General features: G+C 45.7%; 1 protein-coding gene across 2 annotated transcripts in view; it reads left to right on the top strand.

Moving 5' to 3' along the window:
* The window catches only part of LOC119461323 (metabotropic glutamate receptor 5-like), a 390,655-nt gene extending 375,145 nt beyond the window's left edge, over positions 1–15,510 (top strand). For both annotated transcript variants that reach the window (XM_037722591.2, XM_037722590.2), the window contains one exon: positions 1,830–15,510. In XM_037722591.2, coding sequence (XP_037578519.1) covers positions 1,830–2,829 — 1,000 coding nt within the window. In that variant the 3' untranslated portion in view covers positions 2,830–15,510. The remainder of the gene's footprint in view (positions 1–1,829) is intronic.
* The last annotated feature ends 1,502 nt before the right edge of the window (positions 15,511–17,012 follow it).

Here is a 17,012-nt window from a genome sequence, read left to right as displayed (position 1 = left end):
ATATCCAGATTTCAGATATGCCAAATCCATATGAAGTGAGCTAAGAAGAAGAGCTCCAAGTCGGGCTAGTTGGTTGATATGCATGGTATATTTTAACTGCGCTTAACCCACACGGACAAGGACGAGGCAGACAAGACGTGCGCAGACTCGCAACTGAATGTTTAATGGGTTAAAATGGCATATATACAGAGAAAAATGAATACACCTGATTGGCGATCCAACCATGAATATGTTGACGTCACACAGTAGCACCTAAAAACGCCTTCTCGCAATTAGCTAGTGACACCAAAGGTTCGCTTACACACCCACGTGTAGTTTTTACCTTAAATGCCTCAAACAGCTCCCTAGTACTACGGTCCCTATGACGGTACAAAATTCTAGTTTGTTTAAGAAGTGGGAGGCATTCGTGTTCTCAGCCCCCCAGAAAATGTCGCGTTTATGTGCTAGAGTAATGAATATAATTGACAGGGTATCTAACCACAGCCCTTTTGTCTGCAATATTGAGCATAAGCAAGGGTCAACCATTGTCCCCTGTGCCTGCGCAGCAGTGTATGAATTTCCTTTTTCTTGTTGGTGTGTATACATCGGTCAGACGGCTAGGTGTATTAATGTTCGGCTGAAAGAACATAAAAAAATAGCACTTCAGATGGTTATTCCCACGTGGCTAAGCATTGTAATGACTGTAAAAAACTAAACAAGGAAACTTGCCTCCCACTTCTTAAACAAACTAGAATTTTGTACGGTCATATTGACCGTAGTACTAGGGAGCTGTTTGAGGCATTTAAGATAAAAACTACACGTGGGTGTGTAAGCTAACCTTCGGTGTCACTAGCTGATTGCGAGATGGCGTTTTTAGATGCTATTGTGTGACGTCAACATATCCATGGTTAGATCGTCAATCAGATTTAATCATTTTTCTCTGTATATATGTCATTTTCATCCATTAAACATTCAGTTGCGAGTCCGCGCATGTCTTGTCTGCCTCGTCCTAGTCCGTGTGGGTTAAGCGCAGTTGAAACATACCATGAGCTAAGAAGACATTGTCTTTCATCTGAAAAATGCAGTGATAGGTGTGCACTTGATGTATGCTGCCGGAAACGCCGATTTGGCGAATCGTATACATAAAAAAAAACAAGTACTTTTTGGCGAGCTAATCTGTTGTTATTAGGCATTTATTGGGAGTTCCTTAACGTTTTAAGGTTCTGCGTGCTATCTTGCCTACTTCTGCCACTGCGATGCCAAATTTTAGCAATACCACGCAGTGCTAGATTGCTTGCCAGATATGAGGAAAACCATCTAAGAAACGTCGACTGCTAATAACCTCTCCTCCTGCCGTGTCCACCATGAGCGAGTCATTTACAGTGTTTGCTGAAGGAAATATCCGCTTGTACTCTTGTACCAATTTACAATCAGCATGTATAGAGAGATTGAGACAGAAGAAAAGGTAAAGGCAGGGAGGTTAACCAGGGGAGAAGATCCGGTTTGCTACCCTACGCTGGGGAGAGAGGTGAAGGGGAGGCAAAACAGGTAAGTATAGCATGGATAGCCTTTGTCAGAGGTATATGCGCTTCTCCGCGCCTTCACTGTGTGATGTAGGTCCTCTGGTACTCCTGACAGTTCACGTCTCGAAGTTTTGTGCACTCATGTTCTTTTCATTCTCCAGGATGTCGGAACTCACGGCATACGACAGAAACTCCCTTAGAACAGCTTGTAGTCATCCTGGCAGTCGCAAACAACGTAGTCCTTATACTTCTGACAAAACAGCGTACACTTTTTTTTTTCGCAAGGTGACACTCCCCCGATTGTCGCGTGTCTCTCTTGCAATGCAGGAACCACACCGCGGAGACAGTGATCAAGCCGCCGCCGACGCGCACCAAGAGCCTCAACTTGCTGGAACGGTTTCGCGCGAGCAAGCAAGATCGCATCGCGGCCAGCGTCGCGCAGCACATCCGCGCGGTTCGCGCCGCCGAGGCGCTCGACCGGCGCACGCACCTGCGCCACTCGGTCGAGCCGCTCTTCGGGACGCCCAAGGTGCCCGCGCAGCGCACTTCCTCCGACTCGCCACCTGGCGCGCACGAGCGCCGGAGGCTGGTGCAGCAGCAGCAGGCCGCGGCGTACGGCGCCGCCTCGGCCTCAAAGCGCGAGGTCTCCTGCCAGACGACCGACGACCTGGTCGAGATGTGGATGCCCTGCCTTCGCAGGCGTATCGCGCGCTCCGAGACGCTCATGTCGACTCTGTCGCCCGACGACGAGGACGACGTGGCTCCCGGTCTACGGCACCGGAAGCTCTGCCGCCACGTGCCCTCCGTCAGCGACGATGAGGTTCTGGACGTCGTGTTTCGCGGCGGCAGCTCGCAGCAGCAGCAGCAGCTGCAGCATCACCACCACCTGTCCGGCGGTTCGGCCCGGTACGGCCGCAGTGTTTCCAGCGGTGGCGCTTCGTCGGCGGCTTCGGCGTTCAAAAGCGACGAATCCCTACTGGAAGGTGCTTCCTCCATCGTAGAGGAGAGTGCCAGCAGTGGCAGCGAGGACGCCGCCGTCTACAAGAACATCATCATCAGCCTCGGCAGCCCCGATGCTGTGCGCGTGCGTCAGACGCCCGCGTCTCCAGTGATAACGCCCCGCCGAGGGAGTAGCGGAGGCAGAAGCATAAATAACGGCGAAGACATGACTGCCGCTGCGTCGACTTCGTCGTCGCCGTGGGCCGAAGTGTCGGCCCAACTTCTGCTCAGGTCGTACAACGGCAATGCTCAAGGGACCGGTCAGCAGCCCGTGTACTGGGCCGGCCCATCGTCAGGATGCTCAGACCAAGAACGCTTCGGCAAGTGAGCCCCCTCGTCCTCTTCAATGCCCTTACTGCTGCCGCTACCGTAGCCACCTCAAGGCAGCGTCGAGTGGTGTGTCGAGTGGTTGGTTTTGTTTTCTACTTCGTTTCTGTCAACGTGATCCGGGCCCCTTCTTCTTGTGCCGAAACTTTCTACTCTCTCGTGGCCAGCTTTCTGAACCCACGTGCGGGGGGCCTCTATCCGGGGATTTCCCCCGCAAAGTACGCAGTTTAGGAGCTGCACCTCCTGGCAAGCGTGCGAATCGCTACGGCGGCGGACGACAGGTGGCTCTGCTACCACTGCCCATACGTTGGTATTCTTTGTGTGTTTGTAAGTGTGTGTGTGCATGTGTGGCGCAGCAGGAGCGTTCCACCCAAAGTGAACCGCGTGATAGTTGAGCCAGTGACAGAGTCGTTTTTCCGCGGCTCCCACGCCTGTCTTCCTGCTCCTTGTGAAAGCCCGGGTGACATCCAAGAACCTTTCCCCGCTCCCTCATGGATAAGACCTCTGGCAGCTTCAACGCCACAGCATATCGAGGTCGTCCGTAGTAAGCCGCGAACAGGCGCCTAGGGAGCCTTGTCCGTGCGTGGTGCAAAATGTTTACATCGTTTTCTCTTTATTTACTCAACATCGTCTCTGACTTAGAAGATGCTGCCAGTTAGCCATCCTGTTTTATCACGTATTCTAGTGTACGGAGTTGTCATAACCCCGATAAAAACCCACCATGCACAGACGAGCTGTGAAACTCGAGCAGTTTCCCCTTTTTATTTTGTTCATCGCAATCCTTGTAACAGCAGTGACGTTCACTCCTTCCAGAGTCGACACTAGAGGACTACTCTCGATTATATGTCGTTCTAAGCTTTTCTTGATTTTATGATACATTCCTTCTTCCGTGTATTTCATACGCAAAGAAATAATGTCCATCACTTCTTTTCATTGCCGTCGATAGAAATTAACACCAGTGAAAAAGCAGCTTTTCAGTGTTTAAAACATTCCCGAAGTTGCTTGACATTTGGTGATACGTAGTGGGCATGACATAGAATACAGTATTGCCTGAATGGGCGTAAGGTGCAAAAACTGCACTTCATTTTGCGTGGTGTTACACTGCTCTTATTTTTCACAGCTAGATTTTCACCTATCATGCTTATTTATTGTCGCTTATTAAATCGCCCTCATTTATGTGTGAGTATGCTGTCCAAAATCGTAATAGATGAGTTGCAAAACAAAATGACTGATAATGAAAATAATTTACTCGAAATATCAATACTTTCCGTTTTCCTTAGTGCCAGCTTCAAGCCTTCAACTAAGCGCCCACATTTAAGTATCTTTCCGGTATTTCCCGACTAAGGTGCTGAATAAGGGAGTAAAAATTGCTGATGTTCACAAAGCAACTGCTGCTAGGCCGTAGTCTGCATAAAGCAGCAATGAAGCTTTTGTTTTGCTTGTCTGTAAAAACTTTAGCTAAATACGACATCAGTCATTTCTTGCGGGCATTCGTGCTCTAAGTTAGAGGATTGCTCGAAAATTTCTGTGGATTGGCTATGCACACTTGAATTTAAAGTTTGACACCAACATGACTATAGAGAAAAATATACAGATCATATAAAAAAGTTAGGCATTACATACTGGCACCGCAAAAGTACCAATTCATATCCCTCGCAGGAGAATGGTACGCTTTCTATCGTGTTTCTGCTTCATCGCCGGCTATTGAATATTTTTTACCCTTCAATGTTCAAATTATATGTGTGTGCATCTGTTATTTCGGTGTGTATTGACACTTGTAAATACGCAAATCGAAGCAACCTCTTTTACAATATCTTTCCGTGTTACCGTGCTTGCCTACATGTTTCTCCTTTCCGTGTTACTATACGTATATGTATTTAATCCGAAACACCCCTGTCGCCGTTAGAAGCGACTCGAGTGGTGCTCAATATGTCGGTAATACCGTATACCAAATGAGGAGTCCTAAATGTCCGTCGCTTGGCCAAGAGATATATATATATATATACCTTCCGTAGCGCTAGTCGTTTTCATGTTCCTTTACTTTGTGTTGTTGTACCAACGAATGCGACTGAACGTATGCTCCTCATCAGCTTTTCTGGCTCCCAGCGAAATGAGCAAGGGTTGTACACTATGAGGGTGGAGGCGACGAGCTGCTTTTGGCGCTTCGCTCTAGTTAACACTGGTCAGACTAGTTCCACAAAGCTGTAACACAGCTCTCCTTTGCAGTGTGTTGTAATAGTACAAGAGCGCGGTGTCACCATCGCCAACTGATTTGTTAAGAGCTTAGGTGCCCAGTCACGACAAGTTTAATTTCGTAACTGGCAAGGCTCATGAGTTTGTTGGACAAGCAGAGTTTTGAGTGCATCTTAGCGGGGAGAGTTTAGTGTTTTGATCCCGATGTTCACCAAGTGGCGTGTCCGTTGCGAAGCTCAAGTATTTTTTTTTTTTTGGCCAAACGATGTGTGTTCGTGTGCATGACCGTTCGTGAGTGAGGCAGCACATGTGCGAAACAGGTAGTCGCTCTGTGCGCCCACCGTGTGGCTGTATGGTGGAGTGTTCTTATCGAAGCGGCTGATGCTGCTGCTGTTGTGACGTTTTCAAGGGCCTATTTCATGCATGAACACTATTTGTAGTGTCATTGTCAGTGTTTTGCTGGTGGTTATTATCTCCGACAGAGATCCTTGAAGAGTGTTCCTGGAGTGTCCCTGTTCAGACATATGCTGCAAATAGCTTTCACTAAGGTAGAGCTACACATATGCGACGACTTAAGTATATCCCGATGCTCATACTCAGATTGTGCAGGGTCATGAATTCGGAAACTCGGGGTTTTATATTAAACCTACAAGCACACAATACGTTGTGTACTTGATGTCTCGGGTAGTGAATTATTAAAAATCTCACAAAAATTAAAATTACGAACAAATAAAAAAATTTACAAGCAGCATCATCCGACAGCCGTCGACTGGAGGTTCACTATTCGACGCCTTTTATTGTCTAGGCCCAGTAGCACCACTACGGTCGTCTGCATCTTATCGATCTGTCGTTCTAGAAGTCTCTCTGATATGGCTGTGACGAATGCAAAATTATGGCATTCTTAGTATGTCACGATAATGAAGCTCAGCAATTAATGCTCACATCGGCAGCGGTGGAAGGCAGATGCGTAGTGAAACTGCCTAGAATACGACGAAACCATCCAAATGTGAGTTTAGGTAATTTTCTCAAGAAAATTCCTCTAGTCTAACTCTGCTGCAAGATGTGTCTGTTGTGAAACTGCACGCAAGTCACTTGTAGGCAGAGAGGAGAACTTCTCGACACATGCTACAAATAAATTAAACTGCACACAGCATACAGATTGTGGCAATTGATGAAAACCTAGTCCCTGTTCGCGGGCAACGGCCTTGCCCACTTTTCTCTTTGTTTCTTACCAAATGTCAGGAATACACCCAATGAAACGTTACCCGCAGCTCTTGTACTAATGACGGGCTGCCCTATTGCATTTATATATATAAAAAGGTATGTCTTAACGGCCAGCAAAGGCTTTCGTTTTGCATGGACACTGAATGCCAAAAAATATGTGCAAACTTGTGAAGTTGATGTCAAAGTGTTGGCTGATAGAAGGAATGTATATATGTTTTGTACATAGCTATTTAAGAAAAAAGGTCGCCACTATCTGTATATAGTAGATGGTTACTACGTGTTACAGGACATCCTGGCGAGAAATCAGTTGGTGTCATATTCGTTTTCAGATCACACCCTGAAACGTCACTCAACAATGTGCTGGATCTTGTGCCAAATGTTTCGTTGCAGTTTTTTGAACTTGTGTTAGCGGTCTTGCTTGTGTTAAGTTTTCAGGTGTTTACAGATAGAAATGCCGAACTACCTATTACATGTTGGTCTACACGCGATGTTAAAGAATTGGCTGTCATGGTGCGCCAGTTATCAAATGAAGTGTCGAGTCCGTGGTACACCGAAGAGAATTCCGTACGATGAATATAGAATAACATTCTTAAGCCTGGGAGATCTAGGCTGTGCTTTTCGTTCACCTTATTTTCTATTACACGGCTCATTTTGTGCACTACGTTTAACTACTTGTTCACTTCGTTTAACTACGATTTCCATGGATTTAGCAGCTTACTTCGGCGTAATATGAACTACCAATCATTTTAAACCAACCTCATGAGCGACGACCCCAAAGGACGGATGAAATGTATTGTTGATTGAAACCAGTACTAAGTTGACTAAGCCAGTACTGGTTTCGCAAAACGTTTTCAGAGAGAAATAGTCAAATACATTGTTACTGAGAGAAATGTTCATCCGCACGGTAACTGGCCCATAACGATGTTTCGTTACGTGGCTGGAGTTGTCAAAACTGCCCAATGTCGCAGTCTTCGCCATGATATTCTGTCTTATGCCGTTGGCGATGCTATTGGAATGCTTTAACCAGCTACGCTCTTTACAGTGATTGCTATGACGTGGCAACCATCGTCGTACCTGAAAAGTGAGAAGTACTGTAATTCTGAAACCTTGCTTTTGACTGCTCGGGATTACAAGGTTCAGAAAAGTTCCTGGTCGACCGGATAGTTTTTTTAATGCCGTCACAACCAATGTGCAACAGCCGCCAGCTCCAGCTCTACATAGAAAAGCACGAATGCCCAGCAACAGCGCCGCAAATATTTTGTTTGCCGTTGAAGCAGCCGCAGCTGCTGGGTCGAAGCAATATCAGGAAAAATCCTGACGTGAAACAGTGGAGTTGCTGTCCCCGCCAATGCTTAATAATCTGATTCAACACAACAAATAAAAATAATATAGTTCTCTGCACCACGGCGTTTTAAAGAAAATCACAATTGAGGAATGTAGAACTGAAGTTATTCTACCACTACACAAAACGGAGAAACTGCGGGGTTTAAGTGACACCTCATTAAATAACATACTGCACGAACAGAGAGAAGCATAGTTCTCTGTGCGACAACGTCAGTAAATGCGGTTGTGCTATGGTACCGGAGGAAGCCAGCGGGTTATTCCAATTCCTGTCGATTCTCTTCAAATTTGCAGCCATGGTGATGAGAGGGATCAAGGGTTTCGTTTACTCGATGAATGTGCTAGGTTTGCTACTTATCAATGGGTTTCCCGTATTTTAGTAATTTGACTGCATTTCAAAGAACGGTTGCTGAAAATCTTGGACCCAGTCCTATCGAGCAGACGTGTGATTAAACACGTAATAATGTACAGGTGCTGCCATCGGCGGCCACCACTCGGGTGTCGACAGACAGGTGGAGCTTTCGAGTAAACATGGTAGCAGTCTCGCAGTTGCGTGGTGCAATTGCTGTCTTAAGCGATGCTTAAGTACCGCGCAGGAAGCATCATGTCGGGGGTATTCGATTAGTACATTGCTGCCGTTTTGTTGCCGACTATGGTACTTGCGCAGTGGTGACATTGAATAATCTATAATTCAAGGCAATTAGGACGCTTGTATTTCCCGTTATGTTCGTGCTGAACAAACCACTACTTTGACAACTCAGGCTGGGAGAGAATTTTTGTCCAAGTAATTCCTTAGCCACTCAACGGTAGGCGGATTTCTATGCTAGCCAGCACAAATCACATCGAGCTGAACTTGATGCTTGCTCGGAATTGACATCATTGACTATCGTTATGTGCGATTGTCAGGATGTGCCGAGACACATGGAAATGCTTCGCAGCAGTCGCGCACTTTCTGCGGCCCGGACGCTTCTAAGCACTAGATTTTCAAGGCTTGAAGGGTACAGGTGTAGACAAAAACTGAACATCCGCGTAGTAGAACATCAGTTCAATTGGCCGTGGCTTCAGTGCAGTGGTCTTTCAATTCGAGGCTTTTCTTCAACCAGCGGAATCAACACGAGCAGAGCAGAGGGTGTATTCTCAGGAATTTGCGGAGATAGAAGGGTGGCAGCAATTTTGCGGGCCCTCACTCACAAACTTCAATGAAGTAATTCTCAATTATTAGTGCACTCATGTGCGAGATTATGAGAAGCTTCTCGCCGCGCAGCTCCAGTCCCACATTTTGCCTAAATCCTTGCCTTGAAGTATGATAGTGGTAGACTCCCCGACGCTCTTGTCTCAGACGTAAACGCGTTTACAAGTTAGGGCGCTACGTTAGATGTCGTTATATGCCCGTTGTTCGGATTGGCGTACGTCTGGTGCCCTCTTTTGCTTCCCGTAAACCCGTACACAACTGCTGCTTTCGTCATCAAGCTGTCGTGAAATGTGTTCTCTCCTCTGTGCGGTGTGCTGGTATCACTGATATCACTGGCATCACTGATTAAAGAAACCTTGCCCCACCAACTCTTCCTATTTACCACGCTGTTGCAATTCGAGGCTGCACGTTAAACCCTCTAATTGAATCCGTCTTTTGCACCCTTTTGTGTTCAACAAAGTCGTGGCGCCGATGGCACACATTGACGCGTTAGTGTTTACATCTCCGGCCAATGTGATGGCTGTGCCGTACTGCCGAGTACAATACTGTCTTTGCTGGTCCCTCACACAAAGAGTACTGATCGCGACTATTTACTGATGTTGTTCCCTGTCCTCGTAATCTTATACGAAAATTTCAGCCATTGCTCGTATAGTCGTCATGCTTAGCAGTTTTCGGGCGTACCGAATTGACTTCAAATGCTGCCAACAAGCCGTTGCTGGCATGCAAAGTCTGGCGCTTCCGTAAGCTATCCGCGGAAATAAGCTCTCCGTATTCTTTCCGCAGAGCCTTAGTCGTAGCTGTCTCTCCATCTGCCCATTCATCGTGAAACAGTGTCATCCTATGCGAGTGCGTGTGTGTCTGTACGTAAGAAAGAGTATTTCCAGGAAACTAATTTACTAACTTATTTTACTTCAAACGCTAGAGAAATGAACTGTGGAAATTGCAGGAACGTAGAGATTTCTAGGAAGGGCTTACATTGCCCATTTAGCTCGAAACTGCTCCATTTTGTGACGTTCGGTGATGTAGAAAATCTAACTTCTAATATATTGGATTTGAAGTTGAATTCAATACCAATTATTTTCTGCTATTCTAAACATCGGTAGCTGTTACCTATTCCAATGAAAGTCATACTCTGAAGTGTAAGTTACTTCCCGTTTGGTTATTTTTAAATCTAGCAGCGCCCATACTGAAATTCTTCCTTCGAGGAAAGTGGTAGTGTTTCTTTCAAGACACTTTTTTTTCTTCAGTGTCGTGAATTAGACTACAATAGTGAAGCAGTGACAAACGGGTAAATTAGACGGCAAAGTACGTAGAATCAAGACTGTTTTGAAAACGTTCACCAATTGATTTCGCAAGCGGTTTTGTAATATTGTAATAACTTTCAGCATTCGCTGGATTGTTTGCAGCTATAGTTCACAACGTATAGCTGCGTTAGCGCGTGAGTTCTTGATTTCTTGTATATTGGCTTCAGCTTCCATTTTTTTTCCAACTTCACGTACTGCACAATGTATAGTCGCATCACTCCTAACGTTGCAGCATCTTAGTTCCGCTCCACCGTACTGCCAACGCTTGAAGCACATTTAGGTACGTTGTAAACTATCAATGCTGTGTACCCATTGTCAGTATATGTGCGGACTTCTTTTTGAAGAAATCACCCTATTCACTGATTATTCTCAATTCCGCACTGACTGTCGTACGCTCAATGTCTGGGTAGCGCCAAGTGATATACAACTTGGAAAGTTCACTGGCAACTGTTTTTGCAGTGCCACGATGACCTCTATGCGCATTAACGATATAGTGTACAGATGTACCACCCAAACCCAAATGGTACCCTCTTCTGCCCGATGCCCCACATGTAAATACGTCGAGCTCCCCGAGTTTGCTTCGCAGATGTTGTTACCATCGTTTATATGTATGTGTTGCAAACAAACAAACACACACACAAAAGCCGTCATCATTCGCAATGTCTGGTCATAGTCTGTAGTGCGCGTAGTTTCCCAGACCCGATCCCACTCTCAGAAACGTGGTATGCCCCAGCAAGCGCGAGGCGGTTCGTAACATGTATACGATTGCTTCTTGTGGTGCTGCAGGGTGTGCAAAAAATGGCGACACTAAGCCCAACTCATCACCAAACATGCGCGGAATGGTAACTCGCTCCAACGCGCGTGCACGTCATCCTTTTTACTTGCACGGTCATCGACATCATACGTATGTAATCGCACGCCTTAGTGTTTCTACACTTGTGTTTCTTGGGGTTTAGGGTCTAGGTCTATATAGGTGCATTTCGTCTCGCACGTCGGACGAAACGAAGGCAAAGAATAAAGCACAAACGGGCGCAACCACCACATTCCACAGCTCACTCACCATCTCTTCTACCCTCCCCACCCTCCCCCCCTCCCCCACGTGTTCTTTCCGCAATCATAATATTCTTTCATGTCGGCGCGCTTCCTTGCGTTGAGCCACACGGCTCTTGTGTGTTAGCAATTGCTTCCACGTTTTCCGAATGCATGGAGTTCGGAGAAAATTGAGCGGTAACTAAGGTCCACAGTGATTTGAGGCGTCGACAGTGGCGGATACAGACAGGCACGTCTCACGAAAGTTATTCTTTTTGATAAAGCTTCTGCCACGAAATGTGCCATCTACTGGGAAATAACGATTGCTGCGACGTTGTTGCCATTTATGCCTATCTTTCATTTTTATTTTTGTATTTTATTGCCTTCGACATTGTCTTTCTCAAGCCGCAGGTGATCACGAATATCCGAAATTCTAGAAATATTTTTTTTTCTTCCTCATGGGTGCAAGACACAACCGTGTGGTTGAAAATGTTCGGGCACTTTTGACATTTAGATACGGGCAATGTTTTGACGACAGAAGAATGGCGCGAGTTTCGTAGGCCTCTTCAGATTTTGATTTCATAACTGGCATTTGTTACTCCGTCATCGCGCCTGGTCAACCATACATTCTCGCCTAGCAGTTGCGATTAAGCATTTCATTTAAAACATCATCTCGGGTCTCGTTTATGAGACAATCGGTAGCCACACAAACACTGTTGTCTACGATGTGAACGTTTTTTTGAGATGTTAGGGAAGCGTGTTCGATGTTGTAAGTGTTGCTCAGTTCGTCGCACTTTCCAAAGCCTTCTTTTTAATCTTATCAGTTATATAGCTGCTGTTGTTTCTACCGCTAATCTGTCACAGAAGCTGATGGCGAGTGAAAGTGTAAATAAGAAACTGTAGTTGCAGGTATCTGTACGCAAAGATTCGCCGTAGATAGCCGCGATTTCAGCACGTAGCCAAGCTGTAGGAAAAGGACGGAAATCAACCAACATCACGACGATAACTTCTCAAAATTATCACTTTGCAGAAGGACTCTGTTATTTTTCACACCGCGTGTTGATCTCGATATAGTCGTTTTGGCTTTTCGCTTTATCTTGCTTTGAGTGGCAGATGGGAGAGAGTTCATGTTGTTCCCGTATCCTCTGCGCACGCTCTTTCCCGCCAAGTCAAACCCTTCGCATATACCGCATTCCAAAGACGCACCTGGAAAGGGTACAAAGTCAAGTCCGCAAGGAGGTCTACAGAAGGAGGAACCAAGTCGAGCAATGCATTTCAAAATTACCGTGGTAGTTTGAGTAAGTGTTGCGCTTCAATGCGATTAATACCGAATGTTGCTTAAATAACGGAACCACGTATAAATGGTTCTTCCAAGTATGAAACACTGGCTCGTTGGCGCCGGTATTTCGCTCAGAGGTTGCGTTTGATGCTTGTATTATTTGATGCTGTTTCCGTGCGGTATTTGCTTGTTTCGATCGGAATAAATCGGAAGGATTAAATCAGTATTCAGTAGTTTTATTTGTCCGTGCTGATTCCGGACGAATAATATAGATGCTTCGAGCAGCATACCATTGATTGTTTCTACCACTGTCCGAACACAATAAGGGGACGGCCTTGTTTATACTGTGCTACTGTGGTTTAAATTAGGAGAATAATTAAGTTTTTGTTTTCTTTTTTGTCCCGCATTGCCGCGTACGATGTTCAGTCGATTTGTACTGGTCGAAACTTGCAATTTATGCTCCTTGAACACGGCAGTAAACAAAATACACCACGAAATTCTGTCTTTACGGAATATCTGCACACGGACGCGCCAACAGTATAGTCGGCAGACTTTTTTTATGACACGGTCATCACGCAACACGCGATATAATGTACGAGCTGCCGCAAACAAACTGTGCTTAGAAGCTTAGCAATAGATTACACCGGCGCACGCCGCAATTCGAAATCTTCCTTAGATTAACACAGGATGCTTAGGCAAATCGTGTGCATGCGATATGCACGCGTTCTGCCTCTGCCCAGGGTCCTCCACTTCAAGGCGAGTTTAGAGGTATATTAATGCTTCAGACGACAGACAGATGAGAAAACAATGTGCGAAATGCGCATGATTTGCCTGCTCGTATGACCTGTTTCGCGAGCGAGCACCAAACGTGCCGCCGCTCTCATAAAACAGGCTACTTGCACTGTACGTTGCTCTTAGAGCTAACCGTGAGCGCACTCGCATTAGTTATCTACAAATTGCCGTTACTTGCTTTTTTAGCCGCACAAAATATATGCATGTAACTTGTGTCCCTTAAATGACACTTCCCTTGTCGCTATTTGTGTAGTGTGTGGACTGGAACCAGCTCGCAGCGTTAGATCAGTTCGGGCCTGAGCTTGGAACGTCATTCCGACTGCTGTCTTATAGCTCCCCAGTGTGCCTTTGTGACCTTCCCATCTTCCCAGTGAAGAGAGTTCGATGTACGCTCACATCACTCTACTTCGACAACTGTGCGACACGAACTTTTCAATCTATGCACCAAATATTTCAGATTTGATGCATACATATGTGCACAAGCATTAAAACATGTTTTATATATTCCAGCAACGTTACACCTTTGAGTTGCGGGTGAGAAATCAGTTTCGTTGGAGCTGGCGGCTTTGTCATTGAACACTGGGAACTGGTGGCCACATTTACGGCTATCAATGAATAGGATCAAATCCATGTGTCGAAGCGTGTATTACACGGCGCTGGGTTTTCGCAATAGTCTTGTCCGCAGCAGCTTACGACGCTAACCACGTCACGGTGGCCACTCAGCAAGTACACCTTCAGCCAAAATAAAAGTAAAAAAAATGAGCATGGTTACGTTGTTTCTCCTGAGGTATTGAGAGAAAACAGAGTTACTGATGATACGTACCTCGCATTTACGGGAAGAACAGCATGGTTAAGGTGGCCTAATAAGCCGATGTGGGCACAAGGCATTTGATGCTCCCAGTGGTTGCCGGAAACCTTACTGTCAAAAAAATTTAGGCGCAATTGAGCTTCGCTTGGAGAGAGCGTTGTTATTTGGTTTTGGGGAGCTCAGTTGCACTGTGCGCCAGTGACCGCTATCGTGGTATACGAATGCAACGCAGGACGAAATGCTTACTGTTCTTTTTTTCGTAGCGGCGGGCTTTGATACTTGGAGCGTTTTCTCTCCTCGGTGCAATGTTTTGCTCAGTAGCTACTTGAGCTGTTAAAAAGTTGTGGTTTTGGGGATTTAAATGTTTGCACTGCGTACAATAACTTTGAGGTTTGGTGCTACAATGCACGTACACGTGCTGTCCTGCGGGGTCTTCGCTCTAGAAAAACCTAATCCGTGACAAGCCTGAATCGCGAACTTTTGTCTCTTTAGGTGGACGCTAAAGCGAAGTAATCAATTAATACAGACTGGTAGAGGGTGCTTACTTGTTAGGTTCATTTAGGTTATCATAACCGTTAACGTAGGTTTCGTATACCCGTAAGTTTATGAGAAGAAGCAATTACTAGAAATGCCAGTGTGAATTTCCAGCAGTAGCTACCCGTTACATTACAGGTTTTGGTACCCTGCCACCTGTGTGTTCAAAATACTTCAATCGTTCAATTATGATATTGATTGAAAAAGATGAGTTTTTCGTCTAACTTAAACAAAAAATAACCCAGGAACACTTGCCTTTTCCTTTAAAAAAACGCGAAAGGACCCAGACAAAAACGTCGTTAAAACCGCAATATCAACTAAACGATGTGACGTGTAGTGATTTGGGCGCGAAATTGAAAGCGAGGATGGGCGTTGACTTTATCCCCCGAGCTTATAAACAACCTACTTTCGGTGGTGACAAAATGCGGACAGGATTTTGAAACAGCGACCTACCAGTCTGGATTGATTTGGTCTTTCTCTTCAGCGCACCTTTTCAGCATCATTGTGACAACCGCTCATCTCATCTCTTCGTAACCATTCACTGTCTCTTGGTAAAAAGGGGAAGTCGTAACGACGTTGTACCTGTCGCGCACGTGAGCTATTTGCCAACGGTGTTTTTCGGCAGTTCGAGGCTCCCGACTACCGGAGCGCTCGACATTTATTCGACCAGCCCCTTTCGTTTATTAGGGCCGCGCTTCACCAAGTGTTTGTTTCCGAGCTGCAATATACTCGACCTATATATAGGTGTTAAAATCCCCGTTGTGCTTGGCGTGTACATACATATATAGTTGAGAAGGAAGAAGACTGTTGGCTGTTGTCGTCGGTACCCCGTGGAAGAAAAGTTTTGGAATCTCACTGTCTCCCCCTTCCTCTTCCCCCATTTTTCTGCCCCCGATGTCCTTCGAAATGTGATTGTCGTTTCTGTGAGCATCTTACAGACCACAATAAAGGCGGAAACGGGAACGTTTGTTTATACGACCGAAAAACACCTCGTGTCTGTCTGCGTCTTTCACAGCCACGTCACAGGGTGGCCTGGTGTATATACTACAGCCGACCGCGAAATTTGGAAATATTTAAAGTTGAACCACCGAGAAGCCGGGTGCCCTAAAGTACTTGTTAACAAGAACAAGGTAAGGAAAACAGGTGTACAGGCTAATCAAGGAGAAATGAAATAATCGTATGCGATAAATCTCGCTTTTTTCCCCCTCTTTTTTTTACCAGTATGGTCATAATTAATCCGGAGTCCCATCTCAAGGCGTCTCTGAGAGTTAATTTTTGGTTTGGAAGTAAAAATATTCAGCTCCATTAGTTTTTTAATCATGTGTACATATTGCAAACAATGGGAAGTGAAACGCGTCTCTTTTTCTTTTGCAACCGGACTCTCTTTTTCACAAAGGCTGGGTCACCACTGCGGTATGCAATAAACGTTCCTCTGCAGAGCGTCGCCGCGAATAATCGCCTACAAGTTGGGCGTGTTGCATTCACCCCAGAAGCTGCGAGAATGTTGGTTCCTTGCACGCAGTCTTAACGATAACAGGGCATCTAAAACAAAGCCAGAAAGAACCTCGCGTTTCAAGTGCGATAAAGGCGCCTTCTTACATTCTTGAAGCTCCGCCCACTCAAATTTTTTTCGTCTCATTTTTAGGAACTCATGATAGCGTAGTCGTGAAAAATATTGCTCAATGTAAGTATACCTGGTAGCGAAGCTACCATAGAAGCCCATACGTTCAAGACATGGCGGTTCATGGGTGATTCATGGGGCTTAGCGCCATCTGTGTGAGGAGGGAACACTTCCTGCGGAAGAAAAACACAATGTGACGTCATATCCGTCAAAAACAGAAGTGACGTCATTTTGCTCTCAAAGGCGCGAAATTTGTTTCCGGAGGCCTGCCATTAGAGCTGTATATTCAAATGTCCCGCCATTCGACTTGATGGGCGTTCCGAGCTTTGAGCGCGGAAAGCGATAAAGGAAAAGTTTTCAGTGAACGTGTCAACGTCGTGTGTGTTGGTGAATGCGGTGATGAGGACTCTCCTCCTACTTGTGTGAATTCTGAGTTCACGGACAGCAGCAGACGGCTTTGCTCCACAAGGCCATCTTCAAAAGAAGGCATCAGCAGGAACGTCAGAAGGCAGCAAGGTAAGGAGAGCACCCCGCCAACAAAAGTATTTGTTTCCGAGCCTTGATCCTGATAGTTTTGTTTGTGGAAGGCAAGATGAAGTTTCACCAGTATGAGGGTGCAAGTCTATCTCGTGCAATGCTCCCAACTGACTTCAAGTTTTCGTGCATATTCTCAGTTCTTTTTTGCGACAATTAAATATTTCAGGCTCAAGGTTTTCTTGAAGTTTTGACTTACCAACGCATATTCCACAAATTCTTCGCAACCAGGGCAATTCCCGTATGTCTGAACGAGAATACAAATTAGGCAATGAAAAGCACGCATAGCGTGTACTATCAAAATGTCTGACGCCTGCGTGCAGATCTATTTTC

This window comes from Dermacentor silvarum, chromosome 8 (genome assembly GCF_013339745.2).
Source record: "Dermacentor silvarum isolate Dsil-2018 chromosome 8, BIME_Dsil_1.4, whole genome shotgun sequence".
Classification (NCBI taxonomy): domain Eukaryota; kingdom Metazoa; phylum Arthropoda; class Arachnida; order Ixodida; family Ixodidae; genus Dermacentor; species Dermacentor silvarum.
The sequence above is the reverse complement of the archived record's forward strand: the minus strand, read 5'-3'. Positions and strand labels throughout refer to the sequence as shown.